Source organism: Lissotriton helveticus, chromosome 5_1, assembly GCF_964261635.1.
Source record: "Lissotriton helveticus chromosome 5_1, aLisHel1.1, whole genome shotgun sequence".
Lineage (NCBI taxonomy): Eukaryota > Metazoa > Chordata > Amphibia > Caudata > Salamandridae > Lissotriton > Lissotriton helveticus.
Window position 1 is genome coordinate 380,097,526 of NC_136065.1, and position 22,817 is coordinate 380,120,342.

Genomic DNA, 22,817 nt, shown 5'->3' on the forward strand with positions numbered 1-22,817 from the left:
TAGTGTTCATTAGCTGCCTCATTGCTTCTTGTATGTACTTTTTCTTTTCCCAAAGGACTATATTACCACCCTTGTCTGAGGGTTTAATGACGATAGTGTCATCATTACGTAAATCTGTAAGTGCAGCTTTAATCTCAGGGGTAAGATTTTGTCTTCCTAATGGTTTATTTAAGACGAGGGAGGTTTGGGGATCCCAAATCTGCAAGCATATTATTGGGCAGTACAATTGTGTCCCCTAGTAGAATGGCCAAGGCCGGAATCAGAGAAGCATTGGCTGTTCATGGACAGATCACTAGCCAGATAGCCGTTATGGGGTGCCTCCTTTCTCACAAAGTCAGAGAGGCCACGCAAATTATACCTATCGATGGTTACAAACTCCACACTATTGGCTTAGGACAGGGTGGCCACAACTCACGGGCTCACAACATTCCCCTCCCCATCAAGCCAATTGTGTATAACCCTGCGTTCTCCACCGGACTCGACTTCAAAGCATTCGATCAGTGGACAAAAGAAGGCCTGCGATCCATAGGGCACTTCTTTGACACAGAAGGTCCGCTGACGTTCACAGACTTTCGCACACAACAGAACCTCCCAGAATCAGAATTGTTGGACTTGGCCCTTTTTGCAGGTTCACCCCTAAACTTTTGCATTTCTCCCTGCCTTTTTCTCTGTGTAGTGTTAGTGGTTTTAGGCCGCTGGGCACTTTAGCCCTGTGGTCCAGTGTAAAGTGTGTTACTCTGTTACATTTAGTGGGAGTGAGAGTGGCCTGTCATTCCATAGGAATGCATGGGGGATTCCCTGCTCAGTGTGTGTCAGTGGTAATTCCTGTTATGAGAGTAGCAGTATGGTCAAGTCTGAGTAGCCAAGGCTCTGTGAGACAACACAATACATCAGGGGCAGAATAGTGAGCAGAGGACTACCAGCGCAGGCAAAGAAGTCACGCAGCCCCTCCCACACGAAAGTTAAGAACGCGACGTAGTACCAGGTAATCCTTGGCGAACACCACATGAGCGAGCGGGCGGCACAAGTGGAGAGTTGTGAGCTGTTGGCAGACGCCGCCGATTAGCCAAGGTTCGGCGAAGCAACACAGTACTACGAGGGCAGGTTAGCATACTGATGATTTCCTGAGACCCTCCTGCGCATTTTAACTGATGTGCCCCTGCGTGTCCACCACCCCTGCTGGGAGATCCAATGCTGCAAACTCATCTAGGCTGAAACATCCCATGATGGCGACTATGACAGCCCTGGGGAGAAAAACTGAGACCTAGCTACTTTTGTATGATGCCTGGTGGAGCTACCTCGCTAGCTATGGGGGAGATTGACTTTGACTATTCACCTACCCAGCCGGACTTCGGGCTAACGCTCCTGCGTCTCTCCTGACCTTACCTTCCCCCTCTTCCTTCCCCCAACACTCCCCCCTCTCCGCTGCTACTCTTTCCAGCTTTTGTCCTCTGCCCTCACATGCCCTTGCCCTTTGTCCCCACCCTGTTTTTCTGTGAACCTCTTCCCTCGCCACCTGAGACTGAACTATTTTGTCTGATGCCCGATGGAGCTACTTGGTTTAGCTATAGGGGAGATGGGCCGTGGATTCCCTCCTTGATTGTCACCTACCCAGTCGTTCTTTAGACAGACTTCCTTTCGTCTCTACGGTTGTCTCTTCCCTTATCCTCACTTTCCCTCCTCCCCTACCCCCCCTACATTCTCGCTCCTCTCTCTCTTCCCCTAATGTATTGCTGATTGTTTGATATAATGTTTACTTGTTTGATCTTTTCCTGATATTTTGTTGAAACACATTGTTGCACTACCTTTCTTCTCTCTTGCCATCTCCTACCGCATCCACCCTCTATTTATGTCTCTCCTTCCCTCCTCTCTTAATGTATTGAGACTGAACTATTTTGTCTGATGCCCGATGGAGCTACTTGGTTTAGCTATAGGGGAGATGGGCCGTGGATTTCCTCCTTGGTCGTCACCTACCCAGTCGGTCTTTAGACAGACTTCTTTACGTCTCTCCTTATTGTCTCGTCCCGAGCTCCTATCCCCTCTCCCCGAATCTCTCCCCTTGCCTGCTACTCTGCCTACACCCTGTCCTTTATGTCCTTTGACTAAGCACTCCTTCTCCCCTTGTTGGGGAAAGATCCAATATTTATACTCTGGAGTCTCAGCAAACCCGCTGAGTGAGTCCACTGCGCCAAGGGAGCGACTCACACTTGAGGTTTGGTATGGCACCCCTTGCCAAATCACTTCCCCTCCCCTTTCGGGGGAAGGATCCAGTATGTAGACCTTGGAGTCTCAGAGACCCCTCTGAGAGAGTCCACTGCGCAAAGGGAGCCTCTCACAACAGAGATAGGGAAGCGATACCACTTCCCCTGGGATCACAGCTTACTGGACTTTGGACGTTTGCCTTGACTCGTCTACCGGTTTGTGTCCCCGTCACCCTTTCCCTCCTCTTCCCATGCTGTGTCTCTCACCCTACCCTCCTCTTTCCCGCATTCATTATCTGTCTACTTCCCTTGCTCCAACCCCCCCTCCCCTGAATCTCTCACCTTGCCTGTTTTCCCCCTTACGTATTTGTGCTTATTGTTTATCTCGATCTTACAAGTAACTATGTGGCCATGCTCTACGAACTATGTAACCTTTGTAACGATGTAACCTGTAACTATGATCTGATGCTCATGTAAAGCGCTCTGATACATCCGGGTCTAGCCAGCGCTATATAAAACTTTTGAAATAAATAAATAAATAAATTAATTAAATAAATAAATAAATAAATAAATCTATGTTGTCTCTAGGTAATTGGGGTATGTACTTGGATTTTACTCTAAAGTGTGTAGGTACAGTGTTCAGTTGAACTGAATTCTCATCTATGGTCTCTAATATGGCCCGTCTTGGAGTTATGACAGATTGTGTGGTGTTCTGTATATATATATATATATATATATGACTTCCCCCCAATTGAAAGAATTAAATGAATCAATATAAAAAAATGAAGATAATGCTTTCACTCTGATTGACCCACATGAGCGAAATAGGAAGGGATGTCAGGAAGTGAATAAGGATGCTCATGTAATGAAGCTTTTACAAGCTACAGAAATGAAAGTAGCTGGGTTCCAGTGATTCAGTTACTGACTTGCCTGTGTTAACCAGGGCTTGTAAGTTCCTGTTCTTGCTTCAAGGTAAAAGGAATCAGAGTTAGACCAAAGTTGGGCCTTGCTGGCCAACGGCAGAGTGCATAATGCCAATTATGTTGTCTGGAAAGTATGTGAAAATGGACAATTTGTGAGGGAATGATCAAGTGAGGGCAGGTGAGGACACAATTGGAAAGACAGGACCAGGGATTTACAGCAGACGAGTGTGTGTAAGGTTTAGCTGGCACCTAAGAAACCAAGGTTGTGTGGGCACTGGGAAGGCAGGACCTGGGAATTAGAGGGGAGGGCATAGATGCAACATCTGCTTAGGGGACCGAGCAATTGTTTGCAGGAGGAAGGTAGGACAGGGAGTGAGTTTACATGAAGCAGGATTGGGAAAGTATAGGCAAAGGGAGCACAGGACCAGAGACTTACAGCTGCGGGAACGCTGCAGGGCAATATGTGGTAATGAAGCAGTAGGCCTTAGGATGCAGAGAGGGAGTGAGTGCATGGGATGGGGGGCAAGGAGAACCTAGGCGGACCCCAAAAATGCATTGAAAGGCTTCATATGAGGCTCAACTGGAGTGTGTCCCAACATATTTTACCTCCCCCCACACCCCAGTGGAAACTCTAATTAAACAGTAGCGATATTGTAAGGGGTGAAATAAAGCAAGGAAGGATGGGCCATGTTGGATATTAGTTTTTGGGGCAGGATAGCCATCGTTTTTAATTGACCCCCCCCTCCACAAATGTTTATTGCAAAAGTTCAATTTAAGTAGTGGTATTCAAGTGGGTCTTATGAGGCATTGAAGGGTGTCCAAGAGGAAGAAACTGGAAGAACAGGTTTCTCACAGATTTTAATGCATGCCACAAGGGGGCACCATATGTGGCAACTCCCGTAATGGTGATGAAAGGGGAAACAAGGTGCAAATCAATGGCGTAACAAAATGGAAGGGGGCTCCCTGCAAGGTACATGGAGGGCCCCAGCTCTGGATTTAATAAGAAGCTTTCAGGCCACAGTACTGTGCTGAGGGGGCCCCGCGGGGGCTGCGGGTGCCTGTTTTACCCCACTAGTGAAAATGGGGGGAAAGTAAGGGAGAACGCTCCCCATATTTATACTACCCCCTGCAGGCATATTAAAAGGGCAGTTAGAATACTTTGAAAGCACACAAGGCAAGGCAATGAAAGTGGACACTGGGGTGAGTGCCCTTAATAGTTCTTTACCAAGAAAAACATGTTGACATGAGACATATGAGGTACGGAAGGACCTGCCACAAGAAGAGGTTACTTTAACCGATGAATATTTTTATTGACCCATCACAGGATCAATAAAATTATCAAAACGACAATGTGAATGGTGCTATTGAAAAGGGTCATAGGAGGCCTTCAAGTAAAGTGCTCATCGGATGACACATGCATGCAGGCACAGAGGGTCTGCTCACATAGAGACGACAAAGAGGATGAAGAGCATAAGGAGGGGGAGATGTGGCATACAGGTGCTCCAAGAAATGATAACTAATATGTTGGGGAGAGTACACATTTGAGGCAAGGAGCAGTTACCTTGATCAATTAGTGTGGTATAGAGATTAAGGATGGCATGAAAATAAGCAGCAGTGTTTGGAGAAGTACCATCAGAAGTGAGTTTGCAGTGTTGGCAAAGTGTTTTACGATCCTTAGATGGAGTATGCAGCACATTATAATTGAATATGATAGATTACTATCTCTGTACAATGTGCATTCTTGCTCTTATTTGCTCATCAGATAGGCTTATCCTGAGTGGTTGCCTTACTCTGCATCAGGGAGATGTTCCATGGGTGTTGCGGTGGGTGTTCCCAGGCACATCCATAGATTTTTACGCTGCCCCAGATTTATTTAATCACGTAAACCTGGGGTAGAGCCAAAACCTTGTGCCTCCCCAGTGCAGGAGTAACGAGGAGAAATATTTTTATTTCTCCTCATTTTTTTCCTCTTTACATTTATGCTGCATTCTGCAGCACATCTAGAGAGAGGTAAATGCCTCTTAGGATTGTTTTTGTTGAGAAAGGGGCCCCTTCCTGGGATGGTGGCCTGCTGGGGTCAGCAGACCACCATGTATGTGATTGCTTTTTAACTAAAGCATTTTTTAAATCCAGTCCTATTTCCTTAAAGGTAAACAGGATGCTTTCAAAAAATGAAAAATGAAAAGCTACCTTTTCATTTTTCAAGAGTAGCCGATGTACTGCCTGCTCCCAAAAAATTTTGGCACCCACATTCACAAAGGGAAGAGGGCTCCTTGGGGACCCCTTCCTGTTTGCTAATGGGTTATCGCCTCCTTTACAGAGTTTGTAAAATATGAATGTTTTGTGACCGCATTCCAGTCACACATGCCCCTGTGACTCGGCCCTTGCCACGCCCCTTCCTCATACTAACTCGCAAACCCTATTTTATGAGTCAGTAATAGGTTATCGACTCGCAAAATAGGGTTAGTACATGCTGGAAGCTGTTTTACCGACCGCAATTGTCCAGATTCCCTGTTTGCTAAAAATGGTTGTACATGAGCCTATAGGGGCTTTGTTCCTTCATTCGGTTCGATTTACTCCCAGCTTCTGCTTTAGGGTTGACCTTGCCAGTCCGACAAACAGTAGAATCTAGCTCTGTTTTCTGGATATCCACAATTAATATGTATGATGTCATTTTACAAGTAATGAGATTCACTTGAGATTATTTGCATGGTCATTCTGGAAACCCAACTCTGTAACTGTTGTGTGAGTTGTCGAGCCTGGCCCTACTCCGTTAGTTACTCTTATGCACAATGGTCCTGTTGAATTCTCCACTTACAAAAAAATTAGATTCTGGAACTCTTTTTAGACCTATGACCTATATATTGTTTCAGTCTGAAGCCCAGGCTTCCAGATGTAAATTGCATATCTGATTCACAGATTCACGATTGGTGTCATTACCCATTTGTAATTTCTGGAGTAGAATTATAAAACGGAAATCCTGCCTGGATCTTGGAAGTACACATAGGCAAGTGCCAGGTGCAAAGTAGAATTGGGATTGTAGGGAATTCTTGTTGAGGCACCCTCACGATGTACATCAAGGCTCACAGGATCACAATTTTGGCATTATTCATAAACCTATTAGAGATTGTTTCTTATCTTGGAAATGAATGTAAATTTGAAGATGCACGTGCCTTAAAAGAATAGGATTGGGATGCAGACCAAAGGCAATCTTCATGCGAAAATGTTTTCTCAAGGTATAAGCAGAGAAAAGATATATTTTGTGTGATAATAAGCTATTTATTGAATTGTAGCGTGTATTGTGCTTCATAGCCCTAACAAGACTATGAAGTGCACATTTGAATATTACATACACCTACTAAATTTTCTACCTAGAGGAAATTCCTCAAGCAAACATTTTATGCACTGATGTACTCCAGCATATCTACCCCTGCACTAGATTTCCTAAACTAGTTCTTGGATATTTTTGAATCCCCTAGAAGTTGCAGATCTGCTCCAAACGCAATCCAAAAGAGATTTCTGACCTATTAATCTTCTTATAATCATGGTCCTTCTGAATCCTTCCCATGAGTTTTGTTTTCATGGAATGATTAACAGGTCTTTATAATGCTGTAACTGAGTGAGGTCCTCACAGTTATTTGTTAATACCAGGGCCTGTGGACAGTTATGCAATGCCTTTCACATGAGGAAGTCAGAAAATAATTTGTTAGATATTTTTCCTGTAAATGGGTTTATTTAACAATTTTCGTTTCAGTTCTCCGAGCCCATCCCTTTGCAACTGCTTACATCAGTTTGTCCCATCCTGCCAGTTTGCTTAGCTGAATGTTTTCTAAGTTTGTTATGTCGATGATTCGTGTGAAAATAACGTGAAAGGAGAAATGAAATAAGGAAGAGAAACTTGGACACTTTCCCCTGTAGCTGGCAGCATCTTAAGACAACACTCACTCTTCCATCTTTAAAGATATTTCCTTCATAGCTATTTTGTTTCGAGCAAAATCCCTTGGTGAAGTCTGGACTGCACATCTGCACTTTCTATCCGTGACTGCAGCAGGTAAGTGATCACTTTAATTCGTTAGATACTCCATTAATACCTCCTAGAGAGTAATCGACCAGTTAATGGCCCCTCGATATATTGAACAGGTTGACATCTTCACTGCAGTCTCACCTGGTTTATAGATAGAAGCAGATGGGTGGTTAATTTGTAAAACAAAAAGTGCTGGGGTTCTCCTCACTAGGCAGCGCTAACAGGAGAAATAGGCTGGTGCAAGCTGCCTCCTGACGATTGCCCTGGCACTTATTTCGGGGAAAGGATGTCGCATAATAACTAGAGCTGCCGATTTCGGAGCTGGAGACTCGACCAAGTTCGAGTCTCGGTGTTGCTCAACATCCTGTGATTCTGGGCAAAACACTTAATCTCTCTGTGGCTACCAATGAGTGTGTCCTTAACTGCTGCTGTAAGCGTCAGTGTTGATGATTAAGTGCCGGTCCTGAGCACAGGAAACCACTGGCTCAAATTAAGCACACTTTAGGATAGTCAGTATCATGAAGAGGTGCACTGGCTCAGTGCAGACCAGAGCGCCTCTTTGTATGTACTTGGAGTGCTTAAAACTCCTATATATGACTCAGAATTTCTCTGGGTTAATGCATGAAATGCAGCACCACCAGTGCTTAATTTGTAAAAGAATAGGTACTGGGGGTCAAAGTTTTCCTTAGAATCCAGTGGTTGGCGCTGCTGAATGCCAGGGTGGCAAATATCAAATCTGTCTACTCTCGATTCCACATCATGCCTCTTTCATTCACCAGCATACACTCTCTGCCCATCTTCGCATGCCTGCAGTTTTTCATCCCTGCTCAGGGTCATATTTAGGCATCGCTGAACTGGGCATTTGCCAAGGGGCCCAGTCTTACAGGAGGCCCCAGTCTTCCAGGGGGCCCCCTGAGAAGGTGAACTTTCTATCTCTATGATCTATGTCTATTCCATTTCTCTTTCTAAACCTGTCTCGCTCTTGAGCTCTGTCTTTTCCATTTCACTATCTAAACCTCTCTCTCTCGCTGTCTCCCGTTACCTATGTGTATATCTATAGGTGAACTTTCCATTTGATCTCTGTCTATTCAATTTCTCTGTCTTGACCTCTCTCTCTCTCTCTCTCTCTCTCGTTGTCTACTGTTACCTATGTGTATATCTATAGGTGAACTTTCCATTTGATCTCTGTCTATTCAATTTCTCTGTCTTGACCTCTCTCTCTCTCTCTCTCTCTCTCTCTCTCTCGCTGTCTACTGTTACCTATGTGTATATCTATAGGTGAACTTTCTATTTGATCTCTGTCTATTCCATTTCTCTATCTTGACCTCTCTCTCTCTCGCTGTCTACTGTTACCTAAGTGTATATCTATAGGTGAACTTTCCATTTGATCTCTGTCTATTCAATTTCTCTGTCTTGACCTCTCTCTCTCTCTCTCTCTCTCGCTGTCTACTGTTACCTATGTGTATATCTATAGGTGAACTTTCCATTTGATCTCTGTCTGTTCCATTTCTCTATCTTGACCTTTCTCTCTCTCTCGCTGTCTACTATTACCTATGTGTATATCCATAGGTGAACTTTCCATTTGATCTCTCTCTTTCTCTCTCTTTTTTTCCAGTAGTTCTGTCTAAAGTTCATTCATTAAGTCTGAGAATCTCTGAGGTATGGCTATGCTCCCTGGTATAGCCATTGAAGTTCTCTTTCCCATTTCATAGGACCTCTAGACAATAAACAATTTGAGTGGACTTTTGTGAATTTTAGGTAAAACATCTTATCACCCTGAGCTCTACACTTACTCAGCTGTCAGCTACAATAGGAGCACTGGGATATCTACAGAGTGTTGACTTTTATGTTACAGATATCTTGTGTTTGTGTGTCCTAAAAATGGAGGCTTTTATTATCTTTGGCAATTTGTGTGGTATTTAATTATATTGGGTTTATTACTAGTAACTATGTATTGTAATAAGAGCCAAAATGTGTATTATTTCGTGCATTAACATGACACTATGTAGCATGCTGGTCGCAGAACAGCAAGTTCATGAGTTGCTCCCAAGTAGGACTGGATTTAATGAAGCTTCGAGCTTTGTATTACAGTCACGTCTTCCGGATATGCACAATGTATGAAAAGTATGTATATATCATTCATTTTATTGAATATAATTTGTCTTTCCATTGGTCATTCAGAAAACCCGATTGGACTTCAGTACATACTGAGTCTGTAAGCCAAGACATTTCCTGGGTTTTTGGATATAAAACAAAGGTGTACTGAACCGCCCCTCACCTATAATAATTATTAAGGAAAATAGCATCATAAACGTTGAGTTTTCAAGGAGTGATGTTCTCGGGATTTAAGCAATCTACACATATATAATTATAAATAGGTAACCATGAATAACCGAGTGTGCTTCACTGAGGGATTTTGAGATACATCAAATAGACGAAACGTAAGTGCGGGGATCAAGCTGGCTGCTTAATTCACAGTTACCTGAGCGACAATTTTATGTTATGCACCCCTCACACCCTTTTCTTATGGTTAAAAAAAGCAGCACAGAGTAGACGACTATCGGGGGAGTGATACACAAAATTAAAGCAATGACCGTACAAAATGACCTAGTGTCCTACTACTCATCCACACTACCCTATGCATTACCCACCCCACCAAAATATATTACACTTTCCCTGGTGTCCCGCCACCCACAACTCACCACACAAGCCTCTTTGAAATCCTTTCCCCACCCAAATATATCATGAAGACATACCTGGCCAATTGCCACTCACCTCATGACCCTCTGCATCTTCCCTCGCGCTCCCTGCCAAAGCAGTGGTTTCTTCTCTCCATGGAGCAGAGGGTTGATGCTATGCTGACAGGCTCCCTGACAGCCTTGTCACTGCAGCTTTAAAATCCCTGTCAGAATGGGTCAAACCAAACTGGAAATGTGCCGGAAGGCGCAGGAGCACCTCACTTACATTCTCTGACCTCCTCTAGGTACGTGGAGAACGGCGACAGGCAAGAGAAGGCAACCAATGCCACTAGTCGCCATTCCATCCCTTGGCTCGGGTCTCTGAAGACCAGGATGGAGAGGGTACTTCCACTTGTGAGGGAGAAACAGTGGGAAACAACTTTGATTCCATCTATTCCTCTGTCATGTCAGTGAATAGCTGAATAGTGTATCTGGTTGTTCATGATACATAACAAAATCTTTCCACCATTGTCTCCTTCAAGTCCAAGACATGCCATTGGCTCCCTGAGCTTCAATGAAGAAGCAGGAAGCTCACTTTGGTGCTTGAGTCACAGTAGGAACACTTACTACTCTCATAGGATGCGTGGTGGGTCAAGGCTTAGCACAACAGTAGCTCAGCTTCACCAAGCTAGATTTGGACACCTCACACCTCTGTACCGTTGGAGCTGCATGCTCCGCGAGGGAGCGGATGAACGCATTGGACCTCGTGCAAGTCCCTTCTTACGCGCATCCTGTTACAAATAAACAGATGATTACAATGCCATATTCAGTGGTGGGGAAATAAACCATCTGGTTATTACAGTGTTTTTAGGAATTGCTTTCCTCATATTTGTCCTGGATTTAATGCACCTCTAAATATGGGTGCATCGGATAAGCAAGGATTCAGGTAAATTAACATGTAATTCAAGGGGTCACCTATTCCCATAGTTGGTCATGCCACATGTCTCAGAAGTTTGTATGTTAAACATAACTCCCTTCCCTCCTTTGATTTTCAGTGTAAGTGAACAGGATCCTTCATGCTGGATTTCACCTCAATCCACCTCGATCACCAGTATCCTTGTAGTCCCTGCAGAGTATAACTTACTCCCCAATGGAAGGAAATGAGGAATGTCATCACACTCTTAAAGTTAGACATCAATCAGGGTAGAATTCACCGACGTTATTTGTTCATATTTCGCATTAGCCCACAAGGCATGGCCTTAGCCCATTTGCAGGCACTAATGCTAGGCATTCAGAGCTTAGGTGGACTGGCAGGGCACTTCTAGATACCCATCTGGAAGGTACTGTTGCATACTTCCATGCCACCACACAGTACTCTTTAGCATCTTCACTTCTAAGACTATAAAATGGCGATATGCAGAAGACACCATCCATGTTAGTAAATGATCTACTTCTGTTTCGTTTCTGGGATAGGTGAGCGGCATTTATCCTCTCCATCTTCTATTTTCTTCTCCTTCTTCTCGCGATCACTCAGCCCTTCTTCTCTTCCTCAAATGGTTAGAGCGGCAGACCCTGATGCAGAGGTCTAGCCAGGGTTCAATTCAGAGGTCGGGACCAGGGTTCAATTCCCCGCCTCGGCGGGTCTTGGGCTCAAAAATTCCACGGACCTGATAATTCTCGCCACGGTGCCTATTCCAATCATGGAGTCCCACTCTGCAACTCTGAGCAATAGCTTGCTTAATCTCCACAACGGCCCCCACAACGCTAAGGATGCCTGGCCTCCACCTTGGGGGTTCCCAGGAGTGGACACCTCACAGGGAAAGCCAGGATGGGTTCCACAGCGGTATTCGTACAAGCGCCTTGAGACCCTTGCGGGTGAGTAGTGCGTTATACAAGTATCAATTTACATTTACAAACTCCTCCTCATTCACAGCACCCATCTGTAACATGACATGATTTTTAACACTTCTTTGAAGGGTGCTCCTGCTCTCTACTGCATAAAATGGACAAACAAACATTAGTAACGAACACAAAAATGAAGTAAAAATACATTTACCAATAGTCAGCTCACAGCATTTTGAAGAGGTAATTGCTCAGAGGGAGGAACGTAGGTATATAATTACTATTATTAACTCAAAAAGGACGTACCTTGAAGAGGTATGTATGTACATGTATATAGGCAGGACCTGGAGTGATATAGTATGACAATCCAGTAAAACTCGCACTCCACAGTTTCTGATTATCAGATAGTTTATTTTGGCAACGCAATTTACTCGTGCTTCGTCAAGGCCAGTCGCCATATACATATATTTCATACCCAAAATTCATAAAGGAACAGACCCGGTACCAGGAAGACCGATAATCTCAGCCAAAAGTGTTCTATTTGAGAGTATGTCTAAATATGTTGACTTTTCCCTGCAGGAACATGTGTAACACCTGCCGTCCTTTATTAAAGACACTGGGGACTTTTTAATGAAATTGCAGGAAACATAATAGAATAATGAACATATCTTGATCACTTTGATATAGCATCACACTATATGATTATTGATCATTTAGTGGGATTGAATGCAGTACAATACTATCTCAACAAACGTCCTATTGAAATGTTGAAGCATAACAAATTGTTATTGAATTTAATCAGGTGGAGCCTTTATAATAACTTCTTTATGTTTGAGAAGGAAGTTTTTAGACAGGTGAGAGGAGTGGCGATGGGAGCCTGCTTCTCCCCAAGTTATACTTGTCTTCATGTGGGCTGGTGGGAGGAGCAGGTTCTCAGGAGGAAGCACTCCGATTTGTATGATCAGTATGTAATTATGTGGTTGAGATTCATCGATGATATTTTTGTTTTATGGCATGGCAAGAAAGTGCGGTGAGTTTTGTAGAGGATATTAATGAGAGCCATTATAACTTAAAATTCACCGCACATATCGATGAACACACAGTTGACTTTCTTGATGTTAAAGTGTATACAGCAGAACACAAGCTACAAACTACACTACACTGCAAAAAAAACAGTGGGTAACTCCACGTTACATGCTAATAGCTTCCACCCTAAGCACCTTATCAACAGCATTCACTACGGCGAGTTCTTGCGGCTAGGAAGAATATGTAGTTCAGAGACAGAACTAGAGAAATGCCAACAGAAAATGGTAGTAAGGTTCCTGAAGAGAGGCTACAATAACAGAATGCTCAAACAGGTGATTGCCAAAGCTAACGCTATTCCAAGAGGTACTCTGTAGGCCAATAACATAAGCAAGCCGATTGTAACACAACAGAGTACTAGGGATATAGTGAATGAATGCCCCAATGTTAGGCTAATAACAACATATAGCCGACAGGCAAACAAAATTAGGGCAATCATCAACAAAAATTGGCCTATAGTTCTAATCAGTGACTCAGAAAGTCACCAAAAAGCAAACCCTAAAATTTCGGTGTGCCTTATCTATGAGAGCCACACTGGTCAGAAATAGCCCGGGGATGAATACAGCTGTCACTTGGCTAACACCTAGAAAAGGCTTTTTCAGGTATAGTTCCTGTAGGGCATGTAAAATTACCCCTTTTAGCCTGGAACCAATATCTCTGAGAGAGAATTACAGCTGCCGCACAGAATATGCAGTTTATGAGTTGGAATATACCTGTGGGTTACCTTATGTGGGGAGTACAAAGCTCCAGGTATATGTTAGAATAATTCAGCACTTAAGGGCGATTGTTAATTCAGACCACGCACACCCAGTTGCCAGACATTTTAAATCAGAATGTAAGAATATGATCTAAAATGTCTCACCTGCTTTGTCATTGGAGCCATACCACCGCTTAGAAGGGGTGGGAAAAGGGAACAACTACTCAGGAGATTGGAGTCTAGGATGATACTGGAACTAGACTCAAAGTTCCCATCAGGTCTGAATAATGGCGAAGATTTGCACAACTTTTTATAGTTCTTAAATATATATGTATTTTTGTATACATTTTTTATCTTTTTAAATGTATATGTATTTTAATATGTATGTATTTATAAACACAAGAACTAATGTTAGCCGATATCGAGTCAAGCGTGGTTGCTATATATATATATAATATTTTATATTATATATACATATATTTTGTTTACAGTACATAGGGACCTAGGTATATGTACGGTATAGATGGGTTCCAAAATACCACGCACACTCCACTGTAGAATCTAAGAACTTCAATAGTAGGATACCAGATGTCCCTATTTATTTATTTATTTATTTATTTACGTAATTTTTATAGCGCAACAAATACCCGGAGGTGTCTCGGCGCTGTGGAGCAACTAGAGTCAGCCATCCTCTCACTGGTTAAACAGCCATGTTTTCAAGAGCCTGCGAAAACTCATCAGGTTCGGGGCGACTTTAATGGCAAGTGGCAGGAGATTCCAAAGTTTTGGAGTGGCCACAAGAAAGCGCCTGTCTCCCCAAGTGACCGTTCTTGTACGTGGCACAGGGAGGAGACTGGTATTGGCCGATCGTAATTGCCTTCTGGGGGTATACAGCTGAAAGGCTTCAGTCAGGAAACTGGGTCCTATGCCATGTACAGCCTTATATGCAATACAGAGGGCCTTGAATTTAACACGGCTCTCAACTCTCAGCCAGTGGAACTGACGAATGCCAAGAGTAGTGGATTTGCGGCGAGGGATGTTAAGAAGAATCCTGGCAGCCGCATTCTGAATGGATTGCAGCTTCGTTATGACACGCTTCTGGGTATGAAGAAAGAGAGCGTTCCCATAATCTATTTTAGAGAAGACTAAGGTAGAAACCAGAGTCTTCCCAGCTGAAGAAGGGAGATAAGGTAGCAGCTTCTTGATTTTTTTCAGGATAAAAAATGACGACGACACGACCTTGTTAGTATGGAGGTCAAACGCCAACTTGCTGTCAAAAATCACTCCCAAATTTCTGGCTTTTTCCACTGGGACAGGTGGATGGCCAAGCTTTTCCGGCCACCAACCAGGGGACCATTCAGGGGAGAGTCTTCCGAAGGTCATAACCTCGGTCTTGTCCGAGTTGAGCCTAAGACAGTTCGAGGCCATCCAGGTACTGACCTCAAGCATGGCTTTCTGGAAGTTGGCCGCTATAGTAAGCCCGTCCTTGTGGATACCCAGAACCAGCTGGGTATCATCTGCATACGATGTAAGCTGTACCCCATAGGCTTTTATTACCCTCGCTAAGTCCGCTACATAGATATTGAAAAGCATAGGACTTAGCGAGGAGCCTTGTGGGACTCCACAAGGGAGTGCAGAGATAGGAGAATAGAAATCTCCCAGCCTTACTGTCTGGGTACGGTTTGCCAGGAAAGATGAAATAAGATCCTTGGCCAGACCGTTTATCCCCAGAGCTGTGACACGGTCGACTAGATTGACATGGTCGACCGTGTCAAAGGCTGCTGACAAATCCAAAAGGATAAGGACAGCCGCCCCTCCCTGATCCATGATCGCCCTGATCTCATCAGAGGCCTTTATCAAGGCAGTCTCTGTTCCATGCCCTTTCCTAAAACCAAACTGCGTTTCGTCGAGAAGTTGGTGGGTCTCGACGAACTCCGAGAGCTGTCTGTTCATCAGGTATTCGCATACTTTGGCAGGAAAGGGCAGGCACGCAATCGGTCTGTAACTTGCGACGGCTGTAGGATCTAAGGAAGGTTTTTTTAAAAGGGGTTTTATAACAGCCTTCTTCCATATACTAGGAAATTGGCCGGTCAGAAATGCATTATTGCAGATTTCCATAAGGGGGCGGGAGATCACTTCTGTGAGTTTTAACATCACAGAAGGAGGGCAAGGGTCCAGGGGAGAGCCTGATTTAATGGTGGAAATGAGTTTGATCACATCGTCATGTAAGGCGGGTGAAAAGCATGGAAAAGACTCATGATTGTGGTGGGACAATACTTCTTTCACAGTACCACCTCTGTGTTCAGTTTTAATATCCTCTTCAAATGAAGCATATATATCTGCAACCTTTGTGGTAAAGAAAATGGCTAATTCATTACAGAAAATCTGTGAGGGCTCAACTCCAGGGCCAGAGGGGGGGTAGACAAAGTAGTGACAACAGAGAACAGTTCTCTGGCAGAGTTAGCAGCGGTCTTAATTTGTGCCGAGAAAAAAACCGTTTTTCGAGCCGAAATCGCCTTTTTATAAATCATAAGGGCATCTTTATAAATTTGTCTGGCTATGGGACAGTAGGCTTTCCTCCACCGCCTTTCTAAATTCCTGCAGTGTTGGCGCTGAAGTCGAAGGTCTTCATTATACCAGGGGGCCGACGGAGATGCTCTATTAGGTTTATCAGATGTATGAATTAAGAAAATAGTAATAGAGGGGTTCTCCTCTAATTTTACTTAAGCTCAACCTCTATCTTTTTTCCTGTGTTTGTAAAAATATTTATTTATACAATATGACTAGCACTTTATAAGTATAGGCATTTAGCACTTGTGGTAGCACTATGCACTTTAATGTTTGTTTATATATGGCTGTGCAGCACTTTACAATATAACCAGTAAATGAGCTTATGCCCCACTGAACATTAATGCATTTAAGCAGGAATGAGGTGTATTTAATAAGCCTGAGTACAATTTCGATATGGAATAGTACTATGCCACAGTAAGACCTTATCTTGCACTTACAGGATGAAATAGAGGCAAATTTGTAAGAAGAACATATGAGTTGGCACACTAAGGTTATCTTGAAGAATCAAATGTCAATATATGTGCACTATGCAGTAATATGATAGCTGAATGTAAATTTACTCATTATGTTTGCAATCAAATTGAGTTTACTTTTCCCTGTGTGCAAGTATGCCTGGGCAAAAATATGATGAATTGAATATCGTAAGATCTGTAGTTATATTTTGTAAAGTCTGTTTTCTATGCCGATGGAAGATTCTGTCAGGTAACACTATGACACTATTGGGTTAAAGGCAGTGATTTGCAGCACGTTTAACCATGTGATCAAGGTCACGAGAAGTGACCTAAACGCATAATGACTTGTTGGTGTGGGCAGTAAAGAAGATTTTCGCACATATATTACCGGAGTCCGTGCCCGTCTGTCTCAAGAAAAGTGGATTTATATGGGAACTATCGTGGCATATATATATATTGGGCATGATTTGAAGCAATTAGGAGCTCATGACAATGTAGTCTCAATTTGCAATATGATTTATACAGAGTTTGGTAGTTTTATTGGTTATATTATATTTTATTGTATATAACTATTTAAGTGGCTTTTAACTTTTATAATATTTTAAAAGTTGGTTGTAGCCGTTGCCATGTTAGCTCTATCAAATATATATTTAGTGGTTAAGGTTAGCACAGTTTGGTAAAATAATTAATCATGTTATATATCCAATATGCTGTGACTATTATTGATTTGTAAATATGTGTAATTCTGACATTTATGTCGAAATATGGATAATGTAACAACATGGAAACTTCAATAGTATGTTTTCTATTCCTATCACATGTGATGGCATTGCTTGCACTTTAAAAGGGTGATCAGCCCTCTTGACGCTTGTCATGTGATCAAGGCTATCTTTAGCCGAAACGCGTCATGGCGGACTGGTGCTGGGCTAAATTTCAATAAAAACATTTGCACCTTCTCTGGGTCTCGCTGTTCCTGTTTGCTGCCTGACAGTTTTGCTGTTTTGTTCATTGCGTAGCAGGAGCTTCACGTACCTCATATATATATATATATATATATATATATATATATATATATATATATATATATATATATATATATGGCAGGTAACTCTAACACAATTTTCATGCTTCGCGAAAGAATGAGCGCGGACCACCAGAGCTTCAATTTGCAATTAGTTTATTGCCGTGCGAGGTATAGTGGAAGCCATGACGCGTTTCGTCCCTCCTGGGGGACTTGATCACATGACGCACTCCATATATATATACACACATATATATATATAGTCCACAAGTTCCGGTATAGAAACTACGGGCTGTCACGGGCAGTCCAGAGATAGGATACCGGCAATCCTTAATCTTCACGCCAACAGATCCTTGATTCAAAGAAATACTCGGACACCCAGGCATCTTGCAATAATATTTATTTGGCAAGTGCAAAAGCGACGCGTTTCACCATTGCGGCTTGTTCACGCTCGTCAAACAATGCAAATCACCATCTTTAAATACACATACACCTCTTAATTCAAACACCCTCCATAGTGCAAAAATTGTGCAAATCTGGCGGCCATTTTGTAAGGACATAATATCTCAGATTTCATTCTTAATTACTGTTGTTATACACCATGAATGACGTTTTTGCAACATATGAAATACCAATTCTGCATGCATAACAATAGTAGCAGATTAAGAGTCCACAAAATATCTCCATGGCTCGTAGTAACAGATGTTTGCAGATCGGCAATCTGTAAAATTGCAACATTTCTAGTACAGGTTAATACTGATATTGCGTGTCATAACTTCCAAACACAATGAAATAGTATAGAAATGCCACTCGTATTATAATACGAGATGCGTTTTAATATCAACGTGTTCATTGGCTAAAATAGCCGCTAATGTTGCTACGAGCCTGCTGATAGGCTCAGCATCGTCACCCGTTGTTTTTACATGGTTGAAACACTGAAACAAATAACGTTTTCAATGGACATTGAATTCAATAGATCCCAAGTGGACATAAATACCCTCTGCTGCTGTGCGAATAGCTACAGCTACTGATCATTCTTATTTCTGTGCACACCTGCCCAAGTGGGCTACAAACATATATATACACATTGATGTACTCAGTCCATACAACCTACAGTGGTGCCCATCACATTGTTCTGTTTTCCACCAGTTGCATAAAGAAGTGCCATGATCTGTAAAAAACGGCTATTATAAAATGCTTAAAAACAACAAACTCAATTGCAGATTTCAGATATCAAAAAACAGTTATTTATGTAAGTGAATTGCCAATTCTTCGCTAATATTTAATCCATTCGGAACCAGACTTTCCAGATCAATAATGTAGCGGGACTCCAACTTTCTAAGTGATAGTTCTCGGTTGCCCCCTCTAACACCTAGATCTACACAATCGATCAGAACCATACGAACAAGAGTGTCATCCTGCATGTGGTTATCATAGAAGTGACGGGCAATCGGGTATTGTTTGTTATTATTCCGTACCGCACGTCGGTGCTCCAACACCCGTTTCTTTGCCTCATTTTTCGTACTTCCAATATACCACTTATTACAGGGACAAATCAGAACATAGACACTAAGATGTATTGCAGGTACGTTTTTTCTTGATGATAAACTCTCTCGAAGAATTAGGTACTAATGTTTTGCAGTCCTTACTATTTTTGCATGCTTTGCAGTTGCAGCAACACCTGAACCCAGGTGTGCCCGCGCCTGTACCCATTTCCTGTGATGTTACATGATTATGACTCAATTCATCTCTCAAAGATCTACCCTTCCTAAACGTAATCTGGGGATTGCTATTAAGAATTTTCGTGAGGTGATCGTCAGTCATAAGGACATGCCAATGTTTTTTAAAAATTCTCCGCACTTCATTTGCCTGCCCTGAAAATATGGTGATAAATCTGATACTTTCTGTGCCTTCACTCTACTGTCTAGGATGTAACAATTCATCCCTGGATTTTGTCTCAGCTCTGGCAATAGCTTCATTAATGTTTTTTTTGTTATAACCTCTACTCAAAAATCTTTGACACATAACCGCTTCCTCTTCTTTGTAGGCTATTTTAGTGCTGCAATTCCTTTTGGTGCGTAGCAACTCGCCATAGGGAATGCTATACACCAGGTTACGTGGATGACTGCTGGCGCTAAGGATGCTATTGCCGGCTGTGCTTTTATGGAACAATTTGGTAGTCAATTGATTGTTTTTGACTTCCAACAACACATCAAGGAATTCGATAACGTCCTGACTGATGGGTTCTGTGAACTGTAAATTCAATGTGTTCCTGTTAAGCTTGTCAATAAATATTCTCACTGAGGCCACATTCCCACACCATATGAAAAAGTTGTCATCAATGTATATATATATATATATATATATATATATATATATATATATATATATATATATATATAAATATATCACAAAGGTAGGTATAAGTGGAGTTAGGCTTAGAAAATCAATATGAACCCACATTGTGACCATTCAATATTCTGCATTGGATATTCCTGACCCACACCATGTCAGGGGCATTTTAGAAGCGCAAAGAGCAGCTACTAAAAGGCTCTCCTTCAATGTTTGATATGTACACAAACATTCATTTAGAGATAAGATTTGGAGCAATAAGACCATCTTACCTTGTGATTTCTTTGCAGACACAGCATGGAGCACACTTTGTGGAAGACGGCGTTAATCTTGACAATGATGCTAGGTGCGGTCATGCTTCAAGAGAACGCATGCCCAGCACCAGATGGCAAAGATGGCCAACCAGGAGTTCCCGGCAGGCCTGGAAGACCAGGACAGAAAGGGGACAGGGGAGAACCAGGTAAAATTTTTAATTCCAATTGACACTATTCCAGACATCTTCACAGCCATTATTTATACCCTTGTGAGTCTGGCTTCTCTCTGCTGCAGGCTGCTCACTAGAGAATAGTTGAACGCTGGCTAGTGTCTCTCCTGCTACTGCTGACAGAGTGATCCTCACTACAGCATACAACAATAGGGTTATGCGAAATTTGTTTTAGTTTTTTTATTATGTGAGATATCTGCAAATTTATGCAAATATAAATAAGGCATTTAGGGTCAGATGTATGTAGGTAAGTGTTTGTGATTACCAATTAGCGAATTATTGTGATTCGCTATTTGGTGATCGCAAACACCCATGTACAAATGGGTCTTTAAGTAGATCTACCTCACTAATATTCATGAGGTAGGTCTTGGTTTGTGACCGATTGGGAATCGCGAAAATCCCAGTAATGGTTGACTGCTGGGGTCAGCAGACCACCATGTATGTGATTGCTTTTCAACAAAGCATTTTTTTAAAATGCAGCCTGATTTCCTTAAAGAAAAACGGGATGTGTTTCTGAAAGAAAAATTAAAAGTTTTGTTTCATTTTTTAATAGTAGGCAGAGGTCCGTGGGAATACAGCCCGCTCTTAAAAACATTCTTTACAAACATTCTCGAAGGGGAAAGGGCCCCTGGGGGCCCCTTCTCATTTGTGAATAGGTTACCACCTACTTGAAGGAGGCGGTAAAATGGAAATGTTTTGACCGCGTTTCAGTCGCAAAACATTCACACATACCACTGCAATTCGGTATTACGAAGTGACACTCTAAACATGCCCATTCCTAATACTGAATCACAAACCCAATTTGCAATTCGGTAATAGGTTACCGAATCACAAATAGAGCTTTGTACATTTAAAAATGCTTGTTCTGTGGATGCAAACGGCCCAAATCTGCAAATCAAGCCATTTGCAACGTCAAAAAAGCTTTCTACATTTGGCCCTTAGTGCTGTATTTTAGCACAAAATGCATGCTTGCATCTATTTTGGTTGAGAGGACACATTTTGTGCTAACAAATTCGTGCAAAAACACGTTTGGTGTGGAAAAGCTGGTCACGTTCTATTCGTTCCCGCTGTTCCTGTGCTCCAGCGTTGGGATTTTTATTGTATCGGACCTGAAATTATGCAATATGATGTAATGGCATAATTTTGGTAATTTTATGCAATAATCATAAAACGAAATGCAAGAAATTATGCAAGATGATGCCTGTGTAACAAAAATTCCATCTCTGGCTGATTTTGATCTAATTTTAAACCCACTGATCCTACCCCACACACCATCAGTGAAACTTCACCCTGTCCACACATCAATGTAGCAACAATGTATGTGCATTTTTTTGACTCTGAATTAACAAAACTCCCCAGACTCACATGTAACAAACTTGGCTCTTGCATGCTAGTTTTCGTTTTCTGGGTAAGTTTTGTTTAGTTAGTGTGTATTATAGTTTTTAATCTATCACTATTTCTTCCCATAGGCTTTCCCAGCAAAAAGACGGGGGTCAAGGGCATAAAAGGGGATCAAGGAGACCCTGGAGAAACTGGGGAACCTGGCAAAGTTGGCTACAAAGGGCCAAGAGGCCCCGCAGGTCCTCCTGGAGAGCCTGGCGAACGGGGAGCGAAGGGTGCAGGGGCGGACATGAAAGCCCTAAAGCGCCCTGCCTTCTCTGCTGCCATAGACCTAGCCTCAGAGAAAAAGGTGAGTCCTGCCGGTGTGGTGCTCTTCAAGAGAATCATCACCAATCAGGAGCAAGCCTACAATGGCGACACCGGCAAGTTCACGTGCGCAGAGCCTGGGTTGTACTATTTCACCTTCCAAGTCATCTCCAGTGGGGACCTTTGCTTGAACATCATGAAGAGAGATAGTCAGGCAGCAGAAGCACAGGTGGGGTTCTGCGATAGAAATGACAAGAAGCAGATGCAGGTGAACTCTGGGGGTACGGTACTAGACCTGAACAAGAACGATGAGGTGTGGATCGCGACAACCGCCAAAGATAACAATCTCTACGAGGGATCGGAGGCCAACAGCGTCTTCAGCGGCTTCCTACTCTTCCCACGAATAGCATCACCGTAACTTACCCGAAGGAGGTAGAGAAAGGGAGTCAAGCGGTAGAGAGTAGGTGCAAACTCACATTCTCTTTCCACGTATAAAGGTTCAGCCATGATATACCACTATGACTATCAGGGCAACTGCTTTAGTTTTTTTTTTGTTTTATTGATCTATTTTGTATTATTTCAAATCAAGCTTTCAAGTTACTTGTTGAAGATCACTGTATAGGGAGCCTGGTAGCTGTCAGTCTCTTCCAGTCATGGCTTTGCAATAGCCAAATGATGATAAAAACTTCCTTGAAGGTTCAGATGCATAATGTGAAAGGCACTGAAAAGTCTTATGAACTTCTTCAAATGCCTTGAAGTTGTAAACAATGGCATTTAAAGCGGAGGTAATTTGACGGATGTGGGGCGTGTAGGTGCTAAAAGTACAATTGAAAACCAACCAC

General features: G+C 42.6%; 1 protein-coding gene across 1 annotated transcript in view; it reads left to right on the forward strand.

Annotated features, from left to right (window-relative positions):
- The first annotated feature begins 7,036 nt into the window (after positions 1-7,036).
- Positions 7,037-22,817, forward strand: part of LOC144752476 (uncharacterized) — a 79,810-nt gene continuing 64,029 nt past the window's right edge. The window contains exons 1-3 of the mRNA XM_078640398.1: positions 7,037-7,175; positions 20,135-20,304; positions 21,798-22,389. Coding sequence (XP_078496524.1) covers positions 20,142-20,304; positions 21,798-22,389 — 755 coding nt within the window. The 5' untranslated portion in view covers positions 7,037-7,175; positions 20,135-20,141. The remainder of the gene's footprint in view (positions 7,176-20,134; positions 20,305-21,797; positions 22,390-22,817) is intronic.